General features: G+C 43.9%; 1 protein-coding gene across 1 annotated transcript in view; it reads left to right on the plus strand.

The window, feature by feature from the left end:
• Positions 1-11042: 11042 nt before the first annotated feature.
• Positions 11043-19510, plus strand: part of CLCN7 (chloride voltage-gated channel 7) — a 34060-nt gene continuing 25592 nt past the window's right edge. Inside the window, exon 1 of the mRNA XM_075179162.1 lies at positions 11043-11233. Coding sequence (XP_075035263.1) covers positions 11081-11233 — 153 coding nt within the window. The 5' untranslated portion in view covers positions 11043-11080. The remainder of the gene's footprint in view (positions 11234-19510) is intronic.

The raw sequence follows: 19510 nt of genomic DNA on the forward strand, positions 1-19510 counted from the left end.
TGCGAGAGATTATTTTGGGCCTATAATTCGATTCTCAAATCTTTTATTTCTATTTTAAGACGAAAAACAAGACAAGATAATAAAAAGTTAAAACAGCAGTTTATAATGTAAATTTATTTCACCTGTTTTTATTTTTTTTTACTTGTATGATGCAATAACCAAGAACATTTATTCCACTCATTTTTGCCAACTTTTAAAATTGATTGGAGGTGTTCTGGTTACCGCAGCCCTAGCACAAATATTGGGGGTACTCAAACACACACTGGCATCTATGATTCCATTTATTAAATATTCCTCTATAAGAGAACTTCCTGTGGATCGTTTGCAAGTTGAGACCCCGAACTGGTCAACGTCACCAGAATCTAGAACCATGCAGGTCTTCTCCTTTGGGCAGTAGTGTCCTCCTCAATACAAGCTATAGACTATTGACCACAATGTCAGAAAGTAGAGAATATACTGTCCTCTCATAGTCTTCTGACAGCATATGGTATGTGGTGAGATATATGTGACCATAGATGCATGAACATTTCTATGAGAATGATTTGTTTTCCTTGGAAGTCCCCAGGCAGGATGTAGAATTTTTGCTAATCGTTATAGATTACTCCTTTCCTTTCTCAGGTTATAAGATTAAGGGGTATATTTACTAAACTGCGGGTTTAAAAAAGTGGAGATGTTGCCTATAGCAACCAATCAGATTCTAGCTGTCATTTTGTAGAATGTACTAAATAAAAGATAACTAGAATCTGATTGGTTGCTATAGGCAACATCTCATTTTTCAAACCCTCAGTTTAGTAAATATACCCCTAAAACTCCAAGATTGAGGTGTTACGGATCTGGTCTCCTGACATGCTAATCATTTCCCTTCCACTTGGAGAGACATGACATTAAATTATTGGGTATAGTCATCCATCATCTGTACCAGTTTAATTTCGATCCTATTATGTGAAAGAAGCTGGGGTTATTTGGGCTGTCTACATCTATCTTTATTGGGATGGGTGACCTTAATTATGAAGGCAGCTTACCCGTGGATTTTATATCTTATTCAGATGCTCCTGTTTTTGATGCCCGAACCAGACCCCGAGTTATAGCGTTTTTATATTTTATATTGTGGGGAGGAAAGCCTAGAGTGTCTACCTGTGTCTACCTTCCTCAAGGGCCTTTGTCTCCCACAGTTGCGGAGTTCCAGAATCTCTGCTCTAAGAGACCTGAAGGGGACAGGACACCTCATCCTTCTCTGCCCCCAGTGTAGATTGTGCTTGGACAGCCCCTTGCTCTCCTACTGTAAAGCTGCATACCATACCCCAATCTTACCCCTCATATGTCAAAATACAATATATTGGTCCTTTACGCTGTGGAAGCCAGGAGACTATTTCTGGTTGTAACTGGGCAAAAGCCAGTGTTATGGTAAATGGGTGTTTACAATGACAGCAAAAAGGAGTCAATAGTTGGTGAAGAGTATAAGGGTTTTATTGTAGGACAAATGCTAGTTGCAAAAATCATGGAGCTTTGTTGCTGCAGAAGGAACAAGGAAAAAAAAAACGGGATCCAAGAATAAGAGGAAATAAACAAAACTCAGTCCAGGTATTGCAGGATAAAACGAAACTCAGTCCAGGTACTGCAGGATAAAGCAGAACACAAAACTCAGTCCAGGTAATGCAGATGATATAAGACACAGACAATTGCTGAGAACTGATGCTGGGAGAATGCAGGAACGGTGGTACCCAGTAGAGCCACGAATGCAGGAGAAATATCTCTGGAAGCAGACAGTCCAAAACACAAGATAAAGACAACAATTAATGACCAGCCATGTGCAAAGTTTGGGGCGGACATATAAAGCAGTGGAGCAGGTGCAGGTGATGATTAGGGAAGGAGGTTATCTTCTGCAGGTGAGTTCACAAGAGCAACACCTCTGGTAAAACAGGGGTACTGCAGAGGGAAAATATTACAGGGTCCTGACAGCCAACAATCTGTACCAGGTATGTTCTCCAGCTAGTTTCAGAACTGGGAGAATAGAGCTCTAAAAGGAATTGAACATGTATAAAATCTTCCCAGTTTTATACTAATCTTTAACCATAATTGCAGAGGAGGACTAATGATAGGAACTGATTTTAGTGCTATTGTGACAGCAAACATTTCCTGAAAAGGCTTCCGCAAGACATAAACCACAAAGTATAAAAATGACCTTTTGGCTGCAGTGCAATTGTGTCTCAATACCGGGTCTTGATCCTCCAATAGACTGGACCTCCTCCACCAGTAACAGATTAAATCCAAATTGCTAAATTGAGGAAAAAAGAGGAAACCAACAAATACAATAAATAAATATGTATTGAAACAAAATGTGACTAACCACATACAAGTAGGAAGGCTTTAAGAGGTATAGGTAAGACACACTGCCATTGATATAATAGCATCAAGCTGGAAACCAGAAGACGGCGGAAAGTAACTAATGCGTTTCGCCGCCGCTCCATAGGCCTAGTTAAACGTGTTTTGCAACAAAGTGCTTTACCAGTGGCATATCTCAGAGGCGTATCATAGGTCTTTCATCTACCCATGTGATCCCATTGGCCAGCAAACGCAGGAATATTAAAAAAAAGAAAACAAACTAACTCACTTTAAAAGTATATATATATGATTTATCCATTAATATTTTTATTATATGTGCTTTGACAATTGATATATGACCCAAGGTTATATTACTTTTGTATTAAATATGGTTTACAAACACTCGTCTTATACAGAAATGTTCAGGCTCTACAATGATGACACATATAACATCCCGTATTGGGATTATTTTCTTTATTTTTCAGGGGGAACATATTGAGGCGCAATAGTTTTTTTTTTGTTTTTTTTTTTAATAGGAGGCCTCAGAATAAACTACCCTGGGTTCATCAGGTAAAATTAACTTAAACAATAGGTCCATTATATGAATGCCCCAATATGTGAACCTCCTATCTGATATTATAGTATTATATTTTGCTCAGTTTTCATGTTATGTGCCGCGATTGCAATCTCATTCAATGTTCCATGTTGATTGGTTTATATAGCGTTCCCTTCCAGTATGCTGTTGGGGCTATCTAGCCTATCAGCAGCGGGTCTAAAAAAAAAAACACTTTTTCCTGGTGATTTTTTCGGCGATGTTGAATAAAACATCAGCGGGATAGGCGTTTTGAAATCATCTCACATCACTGGTGATTTGAGTGTGGACCCTCCATACCACACCATAGTACGTCCGGAGGTTTGGAATGGCAAATTGTCAATGATTTGCAGCAATTTTAAATCGCCAGAAAAGTCGCAGCTTGATACATTTTCCCAAGGGCTCGTTTGTCGAAATCATTTAACATTTCAGCAGGACTTTAGAAACCAAAGTACATAGTGCTAAAGTAGTGTTTTTGAGTTCATACTGTACAGTGTAAAAAGGAATAATGTTTGGGGGCGTAATATGTACTCTGTATTTACCAAACAATAATAAACATTGCTCAGTGGAATAGTGGTAGTTTCTAGTCATGGAACAATCACATTAATGGACTTTGTTTGTTGTCACATAGACCATCGTGCAATAAAAATATATTTTGATATATACTTTTTAGACCTCACTTTCCTCTATTATCTTGTCTGTGTTCATCGAGGAAATATTATCTCATTTCAGATTCACACACCAGTGCACATTCACTAATTGTTAACATATCTTATCTCGCTGAGGTTTCAACAGGCAATTTCAGGCAGAAGTGTGCAATTGTTGTCCAAACAATTATGTGATTCCTGGTTACAATCCTATCCCAGCAGGTGAGAGGGCCAGGGGTGTATTTATGGGGAAGTGAGGATTGTAAAATATATTTTTGAAGGGTTTAAAGGTCAGTCAAACAAAAATATGCTAATTTGTTAAAGTGGGTAATTGGTCTGAGTTCAATGCTGAATGTTAGGCTAGGTGCACAGTGAAGGATTTTTCGACCAACGTGTTATCTCAAACGATTGTACCTACGACTGAAGGTCCGATCAGTCTGGCGATTAAGGCATATACACTAGCATGATTTACCTTCAGATCTGTGCTCTTCTTCTGGTCCTTCATCTGGTCGTCTAGTCTTTAGAGAATGACAGCACAATATTCATTCATTCATTATTGTCACACTGATTAAAACCGCCTTGTTATAGCTATCCACATGTCCTAACGAATTTCGTTAGCTTCTGTGACTCTGAAATGAAACATTCTGTCTCAGAACGAACAAGTTAATAATTCCTTTTACAGCACTCTCTACATTTATTCACCGGGACATTTATCGCCAGCATCGGCTGAAAAGACCACGACTCTGTAAACTCTATGGAGATCGTGAGCTCGAGTGCATACACACTACATGATCAGGCGGTGATTGGTCAAAAAATATTAAACAGTACGACCAACCAAATGAGCCAACAATCAACATTTTGGAACGACTTTCGATCATCATGTCACTATACATACAAACATAACTTCCGACCAAACTGTTGTATGTCGACTGATTTGCCCGATTATTGGACGAAAACGGTCCTAACCTTAACCCTTGTCACTTGTTACACCCAAAGCAACTGCCTTCTCTGCCTGCCCCATCCTGCACCTACACTGAACAACCTTTACATACAATGTCCTCTACTTGATTTAAAAACTATGAACAGAAATACTTTCAAAAGTTCATGGTGCAAAAAAAATAATGTTTTTTTTATGATGTGCTACTTGTATCATTGTAAATCAGATAATGTGGTACAAATACCAGTTTGAAGACAGTTTCTGAACCTTGGTTTTAAGCTGGGAAAAGTCATTAAACAACCACCTGTTTAGTTTATGAACACGTCAGCTCCTTCGAGCATAGGAATTGTTCAACAACACTGGATGGCTGGTATGTATTTGGAGAAAGTCTACCCAACTGCAGTAAACTTTTATTATGTCATGTGGCGAACGCTCCCCACTGTGCAAAAAGCCTTAAATAACCCAAGATTAACAAGTGCTTGTTGTCGTGAAAACAGTGATCAAGTTACACCTCCAAGCTATGCAATGAAGACGTCTTTTATGGGACCAAATTCTGCCTACGGTGGATGGCTCGAGAAAACACAATGAGCTCACAGAAGAATTTGGTTGGTATTTTCTTCTGTCTCGTCTGTGGTTTGTCTTTTGGAGACATTGGGTGGCCACCAGTAAATGAGGATCTCTCGGATGAGGAGATCAGGAGACAAGTAGACCACGTCCTTCAGCTGGTGGACCAACCAACCTTCCAAGGCTGGAACTCAGACCTCTTAAAACAGGTGAGACACAACGTTTTATTGTCAGCCTTGTGGGGAATGACCAGTCTATGTTACTCTGTGATTGGACAACTTCTCTTGTATCTGTGGAGCTCCCAGATCTATGAGGGCTCTGATTATGGAGACATCACCCTAATTATTGACTGGCCTTTCAGTATTATTGGCTCTGTGTATAGACAACAGGCCTTCACTATTACATTTTGTTGATAGTCAGCCCCTAATCAGCTTGTAGCGGGAGGTACTGAACGTAGAAGCAAGCTCAAACTGTACTACATTTTTAACAAAGCATCCCCTATGATCCTTCATTCATAGCTTCTTTATTTGAAGTTCTTACAAGCCAGAAAACCCGACGGCGTTGGTACAGCACAAATGAAATCATTATTGGGAGAGATGCGGTGTCACAAGCTATATTTTTACATTACATGTGTTATTGTTGCTTCATGTGTGTGCAGAAGGTTCTGACCTCTCTGCTACCTCAGATGGCCCCCAGATTCCTAACATTCAGAAGCTCAGGTTATTGCTCTGTGTTCCGCTCTGTTGCAGGCCATCCCCAGGATGCACATTGGACTGGTTGAGTTATGGCTTCAGTTCAGGAAGCTTCAGAAAGAGCAAGATGAGACCTGGAGAAAAATGATGAAGATAAGCAGATTGTCTGCGGAGTCCTGCCAAGGTGTGAAATACGTTACATCTTATGACCATAGAAATGTGGATATCTAACAGACATGAGAATACATTCAATTATTGAATGAATTTGCTGTGTATGATCTTAGTTGATATATAAAGTTACAGGGATAGTAAGCACTGTTATAATTTTAACACTGTATTTATATTTTCTGTGCATCTGAGTGTAAGCTACTATCCTTTGCTATCAACCATATCAGCGTAGCTGCCTAATTCTGCAGGGAAACTCCCAAATTGGAGGGAGACCACCTGCATGGAAGGTAGGCGGAGTCTTGCTCTGAAAACGCAAATTACATTCTCAAACCACACCCTCCTGTGATAACACTGAGTGATGCAATCTGTGGAATCATACACAATGCCCCGCCCACTTGATTATGCAAATGTTGTCACTAAGGGCTATATTTACTAAACTGCAGGTTTGAAAAAGTGGAGATGTTGCCTATAGCAACCAGATTCTATCTATCATTTTTTTAGTACATTCTACAAAATGACAGCTAGAATCTGATTGTACTCTACCTACGTTTGTTCGCCTATCCCCAAATCCGTTCCGCCCTTCAAATCGTAGGCAGTCGGAAGTGTCATTTGCATGTGGACATAATTGCATGCAGCTATTTTACACATGATACAATACGCAAATGAACTTGCATTGCAGATGAATCAGGCCCTCTATGTCTACGGACAAGATATTTAAATGGAGACGACACATTTAAGGGGACGTCCAAATTGGCGGATGGCTGTTGAGCCTTTTTTCCTCCGCAAAAAGCACTTGGGGGTAAATGTATCAAGCTGAGAGTTTTCCAGCGGGTTTGAAAAGTAGAGATGTTGCCTATAGCAACCAATCAGATTCTAGCTGTCATTTTGTAGAATGTACTAAATAAATGATAACTAGAATCTGATTGGGTTTTCAAACCTGCCGGAAAACTCTCAGCTTGATACATTAACCCTTTGGTGTTTTCTTTTCATGTCCTGAGAGTTGGGAGAGATTCGGGTTATGGCTGTACTTCCCATATTTTCCGTGTGGTCTTTATACAGGAAAGTACATTTAAGTACAGGATTCCCAATTCAATAAAAACATGAAAACGTAACACATGAAATAAAGTCCAAAAATAACTTGACAACAAGCACTAATTAAGGAGAAAATTGTAAAATGAATTTAGGTGGTGGTCCAAAAGTAGCAAATATGATGTTGAAGTGATATTTTAACTTTTTCCACCAATGCCATTCCAGCCTTGGCCCACAGTCCCGCAATTACGTACTTCTGAACTGTCTTGCTTGTCCTGATTTGAGTGGACTGTCCTGATGTCCCGCGAGACAGCAGAGGCTGGTATATCTGGTGCCCGCAGCAATTGAAGAGTTTTTAGGGAAAGGAAGGGGTGACGGGGAAGCACCGCTAAGCCCCCAATGTAGCATGTCCACACCCCTTCATACTTCTGTTCTGATTACCTCAGGCAAAGCGTTGGTAGTCATGCAAATGGAAGCACAAAGTGTTTGCACAGAGACACTTCCTAAACCAGGAAATATACTTACGTCTTTATATATGCGCATTTTGCAATATTTAATGTGTAGCGCATCAGCATATACTGTGGATAATGAACGAGCCTTCAACATGGTAACTAGAATTAAATGTAAAGAGGCAGAATTAAAATCAAGTGGTGTTGCAGATAGTCTTCAAATTGCAATTGATTGTATGACTGACTTTATACACCCCAACAGTCCCATTTTTTATGAGACTGTCCAAAGTTCCCAGGGACAAAATGGAAACGGCAAATTGGGCGACCTGGTCTGGGAGTGGCTTGGCAGGATCAGGGGTGTGGTTACAACAGACTGCAGATCTTAGAAAGGGTGTGGCCTGGGAAAATTAGAGGTTTGATCAATACTATCCCGATTTTATTTCAGGAATATTGTCAGGTGCTGAATGGTCATCTCAGAGCAGTGAAATAATCTTCATAATTGAATGTGTTTTCCAGATTTGAAAGATAAAGTCTCTGAACTTAGTGACCACGTGCCTGAGCGAATGGACATGATAGAGAAACACATGAAAACCATAAAAATGAGAGTGGAGATCACGGAGGGTGTATACAATGCAGAATCTATAAACAGAACCAATATACACACGAGTGAGCCCGGAAACCAACAAGGAGAGAACCAGACCAGCTCCAAGCAGTCAGGTCAAAGGACACAGAATGCCACCGGGCACAGAAAGGGCAAGGTCAGCACTACCCAACTTGCCCACAAGGTGGCAGTTCTCACCGAGTTACTGAATGGTCACAATGAGCTACTGGTGGAGTTATATGACAGGGTCACTGCATTGGAAGGAACTCAAATTAGAGGACACGCTGCACACCAGCCACCAGAGGGCAGTAGAACTGTCCAGCAAAATGCTCAAGACTGAATAAAATATTACTTGTCAATCAGAGTAGGGTTTTGAATAAAGAGGTCAGTACAGTCGGGTATCAAATATCTAGACATTATATCAGACATTTTTGTATTCCCATTTAGATTTAATAATACAGTCATTTAACAATATATTTCATATTGTATACACATTTTTACAATAAACTATTCATGCTGAACAGGTAGAAATGAATTCCATGACGTTCCTCCAGAGACTTAACTGCCAATAACTCAGATTTATCATTTCCGAGGTCTTCTTTAAGCCAGAATGTCCAGCAAGCTTTGATTTGAGAATTATTTCTAAAAGATTCTTTGTTGCAAAACATTTATCTGGATGAATCAACTAAGAAATGTTTGAGGAAGCCGGGATCAAATAATGGTCATTTATACCGGGGGAATTCACCAAATGATTTTGAGTACAATCAAATGAACAAGGTGCAAGGTTTTATGTATAGAACCATTTTGAGGTTCATTATGTGTAATAAACTCATTGCACATACTATGTCTTCTCATTTATCATCATCAGTTATTTATATAGCGCCACTAATTCCGCAGCGCTGTACAGAGAACTCACTCACATCAGTCCCTGCCCCATTGGAGCTTACAATTTAAATTCCCCACATAGACATAGATAGAGACTAGGGTCAATTTGATAGCAGCCAAGTAACCTACCAGTATGTTTTTGGATTGTGGGAGGAAACTGGAGCACCCGGAGGAAACACACGCAAACACTAGGAGAACATACAAACTCCACACAGAAAAGGCCATGGTGGGGAATCGAACTCATGACCCCAGTGCTGTGAGGCACAAGTGCTAACCACTGAGCCACCATCATTATTTTACTATTAACTTGGCAATTTCATTTCCAATTAGGAAAGTCTCCTCCCTCTATGTGGTACTAGAACGTACCCTGCTCATGCCAGGATTTCTCAAGGTATCCAAGATTCTTGAAGTTTCTCCATTGATTTGCATGACATACTTCACAATTTGCTATAAGCGTCTCCACATTTAGGGGCAATACTGGACTGGCCCATTGGGATACTGGGAAATGCCCAGTGAGCAACACTGCCAGTGGGCGCTGCCCCTTACAGATAGAAAGCAGGGAAGAGCAGATGGCAATGGTGTCATTAGGCCCTGGCAGGGGTTTAGGTGCCGAATTTGTTTGGGTGTAGGCCCAGGTGATTTCTTTTTTTCGCCACAACCCCTCATGAGCAGAATAACAGCGGTTAAAACCCTGGCGGCATCAGTATCTTGCATCACTCATGGATTATGTTGCCAATCTTCAATTTGAAACTGGCCATGCACCAACACATGACATCTAATAACATGTGACACTGATGCCACCTGAGTCAGCCACTGGCGGTAAGAGATCAGCCATCCTCCTGGCATTTTCTTGGCACCTGGCACACAGAGTCAAGTACAGTTACTTAGCTGGTAAATTATCATTCTAATTACTTCCAGACAAAACTGACGAATTGACCCACTCTTGGATAGGTTGATCTCCGTCAGGTCACTTGTAACCTCTCTGCTCATCTCTCAAGTTCTAAACAGTATGGTTTTCTTGATTGAGGCCAGAAGAAAATTAAGAAGTCTTAATATTACCTCATTAGTTAATGACTAAAGCAGATTAAGGTAACTGTTGGCTTCTCAGCTGTTAGAAGCAACGAGACCAAACATGACATCATAACAGCAAGAGAGGCAAAGATTGCACAAGTCTTCTCTACAAGATAGAATAACATATAGTGATTAATTGTAAAAACGATCATTATGTAATGCATTAATGTGTCGGACTGATCCACCATGGTCCTGTGGAAATCTCTGATGAGCCCCACTGCCTGTGAGCCTAACACCCCCTACGGAAAGCAGAACCAATGGACAGATCTGATTATATGGGAGGAGCAATAAAGGTGCCAGCACCAGGACTCTCATTCTTATTGGCCCCCACCGCACAACATTCGTTGGCCGCAAGGTGGGTGGATGACTGTGTAGATCAACAGTAAGCTGCAAGAAGAGAGTTTGTGGCTTCCTATTGGTCTGTGCAGTCCTCCTTCCCCTCCCATAAAAACCATACTTGCCACCTCTCCCTGAATGTCAGGGAGACTCCCTGAAATAGGGGTGATCTCCCTCACTCCCTGAAGAGTCTGGCATTCTCCCTGATGCTGAGCCAGTACAAGACATGGTTGGCTTCGCCATCTGTGGCATGATGACACAGTTCAGAAATTGTGTCCTATATCCATGTATTGATGCCTATGGAGGTGGCCATTTTCATGGAGACCAAGATTTAATCAAAGACTGACAGGTAAGACAACATGACTTCAGTAATGGAGACAGAAATGTATGAATGCAGTCTCCATCATAAAATATAAATAAATCACTTAACACAGTTATAATCTGATAGTTTTGCATTTGAAACCCTCTTCTGTCCCCCCCCCACAAAGAAAAGATAACAGATAGTGAGAACTGCACATTATATGCAAAATAATTGGACAAAAACTAATATAAGTCAGTTTTGAGTTATAGACACATTTCCTGCAGGGATACATCCTTAGGACTTGAGACTGGAAGATCCAGCAGCTCTGGCAGCAGTGTGCGTTGTCATGGTAACGCATATACGGGCACAGGCAGTAAAACTACAACTCCCGGCATGCCCCGCGCTCGCAGTCCGCCTCTGACCTCGGTCGCGTGCCGTAGCCGACAGGTCACGTGATCCGGTGATTGCTGAGGGTTCGTCTATCACATGCACGGAGCGGGCAGAGCGGACGGACGGCAGCCCGGAGACATGGCCAATGTGTCCAACAGGGTGTCCTGGTCAGGGCGGGAGCACCCGGAGGAGGACGGGGAGAGCACACCGCTGCTGAATGGTACCAGCTCTGTGGGGGCTCCCAGACAGGTGAGACTGACATGTGCGGGGGAGAGTGCTGGAGATCTAGGGGGAGAGTGCTGGAGACCTAGGGGGAGAGTGCTGGAGACCTAGGGGGAGAGTGCTGGAGACCTATGGGGGGGGGAGGAGAGTGCCAGTTACATGGGGGGGGGGGGGAGGAGAGTGCCAGTTACATGGGGGGGAGAGTGCCAGGGAAATAGGGGGGAGAGTGCCAGTTACATGGGGGGGGGGGAGGAGGAGAGTGCCAGTTACATGGGGGGGGGGGAGGAGGAGAGTGCCAGTTACATGGGGGGGGAGGAGAGTGCCAGTTACATGGGGGGGGGGGGGGGAGGAGAGTGCCAGTTACATGGGGGGGGGGGGGAGGAGAGTGCCAGTTACATGGGGGGGGGGGGAGGAGAGTGCCAGGGAAATAGGGGGGAGAGTGCCAGTTACATGGGGGGGGGGGGGAGGAGAGTGCCAGTGACATGGGTGGGGGGGGGGGGAGAGTGCCAGTGACATGGGTGGGGGGGGGGGAGAGTGCCAGTGACATGGGTGGGGGGGGGGAGGAGAGTGCCAGTGACATGGGTGGGGGGGGGGGGAGGAGAGTGCCAGTGACATGGGTGGGGGGGGGGAGGAGAGTGCCAGTGACATGGGTGGGGGGGGGGAGGAGAGTGCCAGAGAAATAGGGGGGAGAGTGCCAGTTACATGGGGGGGAGGAGAGTGCCAGTTACATGGGGGGGAGGAGAGTGCCAGTTACATGGGGGGGAGGAGAGTGCCAGTTACATGGGGGGGAGGAGAGTGCCAGTGACATGGGTGGGGGGGGGAGGAGAGTGCCAGTGACATGGGTGGGGGGGGGAGGAGAGTGCCAGTGACATGGGTGGGGGGGGGAGGAGAGTGCCAGTGACATGGGTGGGGGGGGGGAGGAGAGTGCCAGTGACATGGGTGGGGGGGGGGGAGGAGAGTGCCAGTGACATGGGTGGGGGGGGGGGAGGAGAGTGCCAGTGACATGGGCGGGGGGGGGGAGGAGAGTGCCAGTGACATGGGCGGGGGGGGGGGAGGAGAGTGCCAGTGACATGGGCGGGGGGGGGGGAGGAGAGTGCCAGTGACATGGGTGGGGGGGGGAGGAGAGTGCCAGTGACATGGGTGGGGGGGGAGGAGAGTGCCAGTGACATGGGTGGGGGGGGGGAGGAGAGTGCCAGTGACATGGGTGGGGGGGGGAGGAGAGTGCCAGTGACATGGGTGGGGAGGGGAGGAGAGTGCCAGTGACATGGGTGGGGAGGGGAGGAGAGTGCCAGTGACATGGGTGGGGAGGAGAGTGCCAGTAACATGGGGGGGGGGGAGAGTGCCAGTGACATGGGGGGGGGGAGAGTGCCAGTGACATGGGGGGGAGAGTGCCAGGGAAATAGGGGGGAGAGTGCCAGTTACATCGGGGGGGGGGGGGAGGAGAGTGCCAGTTACATGGGGGGGGGGGAGGAGAGTGCCAGTGACATGGGGGGGGGGGAGGAGAGTGCCAGTGACATGGGGGGGGGGAGGAGAGTGCCAGTGACATGGGGGGGGGGAGGAGAGTGCCAGTGACATGGGGGGGGGGAAGAGGGAGTGCCGGTGACATGGGGGGGGGAAGAGGGAGTGTCGGTGACATGGGGGGGGGGAAGAGGGAGTGTCGGTGACATGGGGGGGGGAAGAGGGAGTGTCGGTGACATGGGGGGCTGGGAGAGTGTCGGTGACATGGGGGGGGAAGAGTGCCGGTGACATGGGGGGGGGAAGAGTGAGTGTCGGTGACATGGGGGGCTGGGAGAGTGTCGGTGACATGGGGGGGGAGGGAGAGTGCCGGAGACATGGGGGGGTGGGGTAGAGTGTCAGACATGGGGGAGAGTGCTATGTGTTGGAAACATAAGTGAGACTGTCGGAGACATGGGGGAGACTGCCATGTGCTGGAGAGGCTGCCAGAGAGATGGGGGAGAGCACCATGTACAGGAGAGGAGACTGGCAGAGATAGTTTACTGTGTGACTGCTATACATTGAAATGCTGCAAGATACGTGGGGGGCACCGGAGGCTGTGCGACTGTAAGAGACGTGGGGTGGGCATCGGAGAGGCTGGGGGGGGGGGGGGGAACTAACTGAAAACCATGAAAATCAGAAGTAAGTGCTTATAGCATGTATAGGGCCGACAGTCTGATTATTTTAAATTGTGTGCATGAAAATTTAAACTATGATGTGGAGGAGATATGGTAGATATAATTAGCAGTGAAGAATGAATGCATGGTGATTGGGAGTGCGACAGAATGAGACAACTTTACTTCTATGCAGTAGATCAGTGAATATACAATAAAATCATTAATTTTTGGGGGGTGTAGATGGAATGGATTGATCTGAGGAAACGTGGATTTAGCAGTTGATAAGACACACATAATAAATATAGAGCCATGGTAACCAACCATAGTGTGGATAGCTGTGTTCTCTGATATGTGCGTGTTATAGACATGAGAAGGAAGTGTAGAATAATGGAATGTGTAAAAGACAGTACTAAAGAAGGGAAGGGTTGTAAGAGATAAATACTGGTGTATTGATGGTAAAATAAAGTGAAATTCAGCTACTGTACAGATTGAGGAAGGTAATCTGCAAACAGACAAATTCGGGCAGAGAGCATTAAGCACTGGTAGGACCTGCTGAGACTTGTAGTTCCTTTGCAGTCCGAGAGCCACAGGATGCCTACATTTGGTTTAAATGTCCATTAAACACACAAGGGAGGGGAGTGGACAGGTATAAGCTGATAAAGGGCTTTACAGTTCAGAGGATAACATGTATAGTTGGCGAGACAAATCCCAGGTGGATTATCTGTCTATTCCATTTATCACTCATCCATGTGGTGAAGTAGTGCTTTTCTTTCACACCTTGCATAGGTTTTTACGGCTAATTGGGGTACTCTGGACTTGTCTCCTTGTTATAGACATATGTCAACTGTGTAAAAGGGTGATCTTTCATTGACAAGTTTTCTGCAGAACTAAGGTAAATTTAATTTTGCATACCATTATTCTGAGATATTGTAACAATTCACGGCTTCCAGTTACAAGGATGCGAAAAATGTCTTATTTCTTTATTTGGAAGTGTGTAAATTGTGAGTTTTCTGCTTGTAGCAGTCCTTACGTTCTCGCATAAGGAAAGCTGTCATTAACACAAGTGTTTATTTTGCTTGATGTAATGGATCATTTCCTTTTAACAGCAGCAAAGATTTCATGATAATTCACGTGAGCAAGCATACACTACTTTTTCTTGCCGTTCAGTTGTACTTCCTTCTCCAGTCATTCGAAGAGCCTTTTGCAAGTTATGGGAATTTTCTCAGCGCCATTCTGTGGGTCGTTTCACAATAAATCCTGTTTGCGACAGAGCTTGGAAAACCCAGGATGTCTTTTCGCCTGTTAAATCAGGGTTACTGAGATGCTAATAAAAGTGTTTCATATATTTTTGTGACAACTACTGTGTTGTCATTACTTGCTTTGAATACTTTAAACCTTCAGTTTCTGAAAGAAAATCCTGCGGAGGTGAAGGAATGGGCTGTAAAGTGGCCAGTGTCAATCTGTCTGAGATATTGCACAAAGTAAGATAAAGCAAACTTATCAGAGGGTTAAGTAATCTTATGGGAAGATAAGGGAAATCCTTCTATTTCAACATACATTTGTAAGATCGTTAACTGAATAAACTCACTGCAAAAAGAAAAATTTGCACACTTTGTACTACTGTTGTATAAGGTGAAATTGTTCCAACACTGGCAGACTGGCATTGAACACATTGACTTTGATGTTGTTGTTTTTTTTGATCATGTAGGGTGTGTTTTGTCCTTTTAATTAGTCACCTGATTTGAATTGTCTGTTTGCCAGGTAAGACATTCTGAAGCATAGGCAATGTAAGTGCATTCCTTACATGAGTGCAGACAGGTGTTAAGCATGTTCGCTCCTGTGCTGTCGCAATCTTGTCTTTAAGGAGGTTTTAAAGTTGAAAATAAGTAGAATGTCCGCTGTGCGTTGTTGCAGAGGAGTATTTGCTGTCTCTACCCGCTAGGAGAAAATGTAGGGACCGCCCAGTCATTTTATACCGTCAGAGCTCCAGACGTGACCAGGCCACCGATGCCATCATAGCATGCCCCTGATTACGTCACGCCAATCCGGATTTTAAGGGATTGTCTCTATCGTTGTTATGTTTGTCCTGGCTCCCAGGAAGTTGGAGGGTATGATGAGTGGAGACATCATCATGGCGAGATGGTGCTGTGCCCACCTGCTATGGGGTGCATGCGGAGATCACCGGTGTTTTCTGGGGGGCGGTTGGGGCAGCCTAGTGATTCATGAGCAATCGGCACGTTACTGGGGTGAGGTAACCCCAACACTTCCCCACCATTCGCTGTTTGTGCCTATGCGATGCTGCAAAGTGTGCATCTGGTCTTCGTTTGGTTGTGATGGGACGTAGACACAACAGGTGTTGTATTGTGAGAGGATTATTATGCACAAATCATTAGACGGGGGAGCTTTGGTAGGAAAGCAGGGGATTATGGGTCTGACAAACAATGGCTCTCTAGGAAACCATACCCGATAACACCAATGCAGAAATTTGGACAGTGCACATTTATTTATTAACATTTACGTTCCGTAAACACAAATGTAATCTCCAGGTGACTGGAGGTAGTGTATTACACCTCCTACCTTTGTACCACCCTTGGATCACCCACCCGTCTGTGGCTCAGCCTCTCCCACCTCCTGTTAAATCGGCAAACAGATGACCCCGCACACGCAGGCTTGATAAAGGGGCGACAGGTGTAGCACATGCAGCAGGTGTAGCGTTGCACAGTTATCGTTGATGAAATCAATGGGCGCCAAGTCCTCTTATTTTATATACGATAAATGAAATGGATTTATCATATTTACCGTCGGCTTATTTCCAGCTTGCTGGCTTTTCTCCAGCACCAATCACCTAGTTTCAGTAAGTTTATTTGTCACTATGACTCACGTTGTCTCTTCTCATCTCATGGCAATAATCACAATGTCCTATTGGCACTTTGTGGCACTCACACTTGACTGAAGAGCTGACAGTCACGCATTTTCCTATGTTACGGCGGTCACATTAGTGTGCATACATGCTCCTGTTCTCAACTCTCTGTCTCTAGTTCTTCACTGCAGTTGGAGGGGTCTCTCTGAGAATACAATAATGCTCTTACAACAGCTAAATCAAATGCAGGTTTGGCTAACGTCGCCCTGCTTGACCTCACACTCCTTATTACTTTCGGGACCCCCATCTCGATCTCTGCAGCTTCGAAGGCCTCTCTCTCTGTGTGTATCGGAGCATCTCTTACAGAACACAAGTGCACTCAAACATTATTGGTACTGACTCAGATCCATAGTACAAAAGCTTCATATGAATCTCACGAAACACTGAATTCTCGGAATGTAATTAAACATTATGTTAAGTGAGACCCCTCCACCCCCCTTTCCCCGGGACACAAGAGTTGTGCTTTTAAACACTTGTGTCCTGAAAACCTTCTCATCATTTCCATAAGGACCTCTCTCTCATACCCATGCTTAAGGCGGCATTACACCATGGTAAAATAATTTAAAAAAACAGCTTCTGTGTGAATTGAACTGGTAAATGTAAGATGCTTTTTTAAAATACTGGATGCGTTATCTTCATTGTAAATATTCAGTACTACATCAAAAGTTCTTTTTCAGGTAAAAATGTTTTTCTACGTATTGTTGTGTCAGCCTCTTAGCCAAGGTAACATGTAATGTATTTTTTTTTTTTTTTCGTAGCATACAGCAGAGCAGTGTTGTAGAATGAAATAGCCACAATAATTAGAATAGCACTCTCAAAAAAGGGAGTAATCTTGTTTAATGCAAATAAAAAAATAATAATTTAAACTAATGTTTTCAGTGCTGCATTTGTAATTTAGCTGCACAATTCCGAGTCTGATTTTGAGCGTTCGTGGTTGGAAGATGCCAGCGAGTGGATATTTCCCCTCTGGTAAAATTTGGTGTAATGCATCGTGACTTTGGGAGTCATATGACTGCTAATCATTTATCTCCGCACAGTTTAAAAATAACACATTTTCCAAGATCTGCATCTTCCGTTTCGTCACGCTTCTATCCAGGAATCCCATTCATTTCTGTATACACTTCCCAAGCCGCTTACCATAATTGTCAGTCCTCTATATAGAACAGGGATGGACAGGATTGTGTATTGACCAGAAGCCAGTCCTCCCGCATACAGGAGACTGGACATCTATTAAAACCAGGAAGACTCTGTCCCTCCAACCAATCCTGGGATTCGGGCGATTTGACGTTTGTGTTTTTCCTGCTTAGAGGAATCACAGGGGGGACGCAATCGTTTGACAGCTCAGTGTAATGCAGTAAAGGATACTCCCACCTCTTCTGTAAGCGCAGCATTCGCTCATGTCCTGGAAGTACCCAGCGGTTTATATCATGAATGGCACATCAGGAAATTGGAGCAGGCACGTTAACTATGTAGAACATTAGTCTGTGAATGTAGGCTTTGTGTTAGCACAGGGGTGGTTGAGTCACAGATCATTAACACACATCAATTGGATCCAGTGGTTTACTATCAGCAGTCATGGCTGTCTTACACGTCCAACTAGATATTGTATTAAGATATCTTTTTGAATAACAAAAAAATCCACATATATATGGGCAGCATGGTGGCTAAGTGGAAAGTACTTCTGCTTACAGCACTGGGGTCATGAGTTCAATTCCCGACCATGGCCTTATCTGTGTGGAGTTTGTATGTTCTCCCCGTGTTCGCGTGGGTTTCTTCCGGGTGCTCCGGTTTCCTCCCACACTCCAAAAACATACTAGTAGGTTAATTGGCTGCTATCAAATTGACCCTAGTCTGTGTGTCAGTCTGTGTGTGTGTTGGGGAATTTAGACTGTAAGCTCCAATGGAGCAGGGACTGATGTGAGTTCTCTGTACAGCGCTGCGGAATTAGTGGCGCTATATAAATAAATGGTGGTGATGATATATACACACACATACATTCATGCTGTGTTCTAAAAAATTATATATATTATCTATCTATTTACACCAAAGTGATTGTGTACCTGACTGCAAAGCTTACTGAGGTGTAATAGGAAGTAGTGATTTTAAGTTCTTGTCAATTGGAACAGTTTGCTTGACAAGTTTCCCATCATATAAACATATGGAGAGGCGATGGGTGACAGGACCAGTATTACTGCATAGCTGCACCTTCCCGCAGGGTACAACAAGCACCTGTTATTTACACTACTTGGCTGTGTGATTGAACAATCCTGTTTGTTGGCAGTGTACACACTGAGTTAGTGATGAATCTGTGGTTACCTCGGTTGACAGTCTCAAGACCGAGAAGAAAGACGAAGCGTGTTCTGCCGTCTACTCTGCTTTGGCTGACTGTCATCCGCAAGATGGGCGTAGTGTTGTTACAGGGGACCCGTGAACCACCTGTAGTGGGCGCAGCCATTTTGTGCGCTAAACCAACATTTATGAGAGCACAACCTATAAATTCACTGGTTTCTACTGCAATAAACTAATCAGATCAGCCATTTTAACTTCCATATTGTTTATTTTCTACTTTTCATCTCGGCAACCTGTCATTGACGTTTCCTCATGACCTACACACGGTGAAGGCCGTAATTTTGTGTCAAAAATGCCACCTTCCGATCTTGCTAATAATCTGGTGGCATCCCGAGGCATAAGCACCTCTGTGCCTCATGATGTCATGAGTTCCTTATAAATTGATAACCTGAATATTTGGTCAGCTCACAAAATGGCCGTCTCTCTGGCTCACCTTTGCCAGTTTACTGATTAGTGTATCTTAATTATAGCCTTGGTGTATTTACATTTTTACTGTTGTGTCCTTTAAAACATAATGGCAGAGACATCTAGCTTAATGAAACAGGACAGTTAAGGTCACACTGGAGTTTTCTGGGTCCACATTTTAAAGCAGTAATCCCATGAAAAAGTTGTGTTTTTTTTATTTTATTTATTCCATACATCACTGTGGCAGGCCATGAAAAATAATGTTGGGATTTTCCCTGTTTTTTTTTTTCTTCAGGCTGCTAATAATAATTTGATTATAGATTACCATGACAACCACAGTTACATGGCACATGTAGTCAGCAGAGATGCTTTGGAATGCCTTTCAGAGCTCTGTCTTCTCTGAAACATCCTCCTTTCCCCTCTGCCAGCACTTGACATGCTGAGAGCTGTGTGTTTGTGTCTGGCAGGCATTTTTGTTTGCCAAGCAGCGAGCTTTTGAAAAGGAGATAATGATTTTGT

The sequence above is a fragment of the Mixophyes fleayi genome, chromosome 7 (genome assembly GCF_038048845.1).
Source record: "Mixophyes fleayi isolate aMixFle1 chromosome 7, aMixFle1.hap1, whole genome shotgun sequence".
Lineage (NCBI taxonomy): Eukaryota > Metazoa > Chordata > Amphibia > Anura > Limnodynastidae > Mixophyes > Mixophyes fleayi.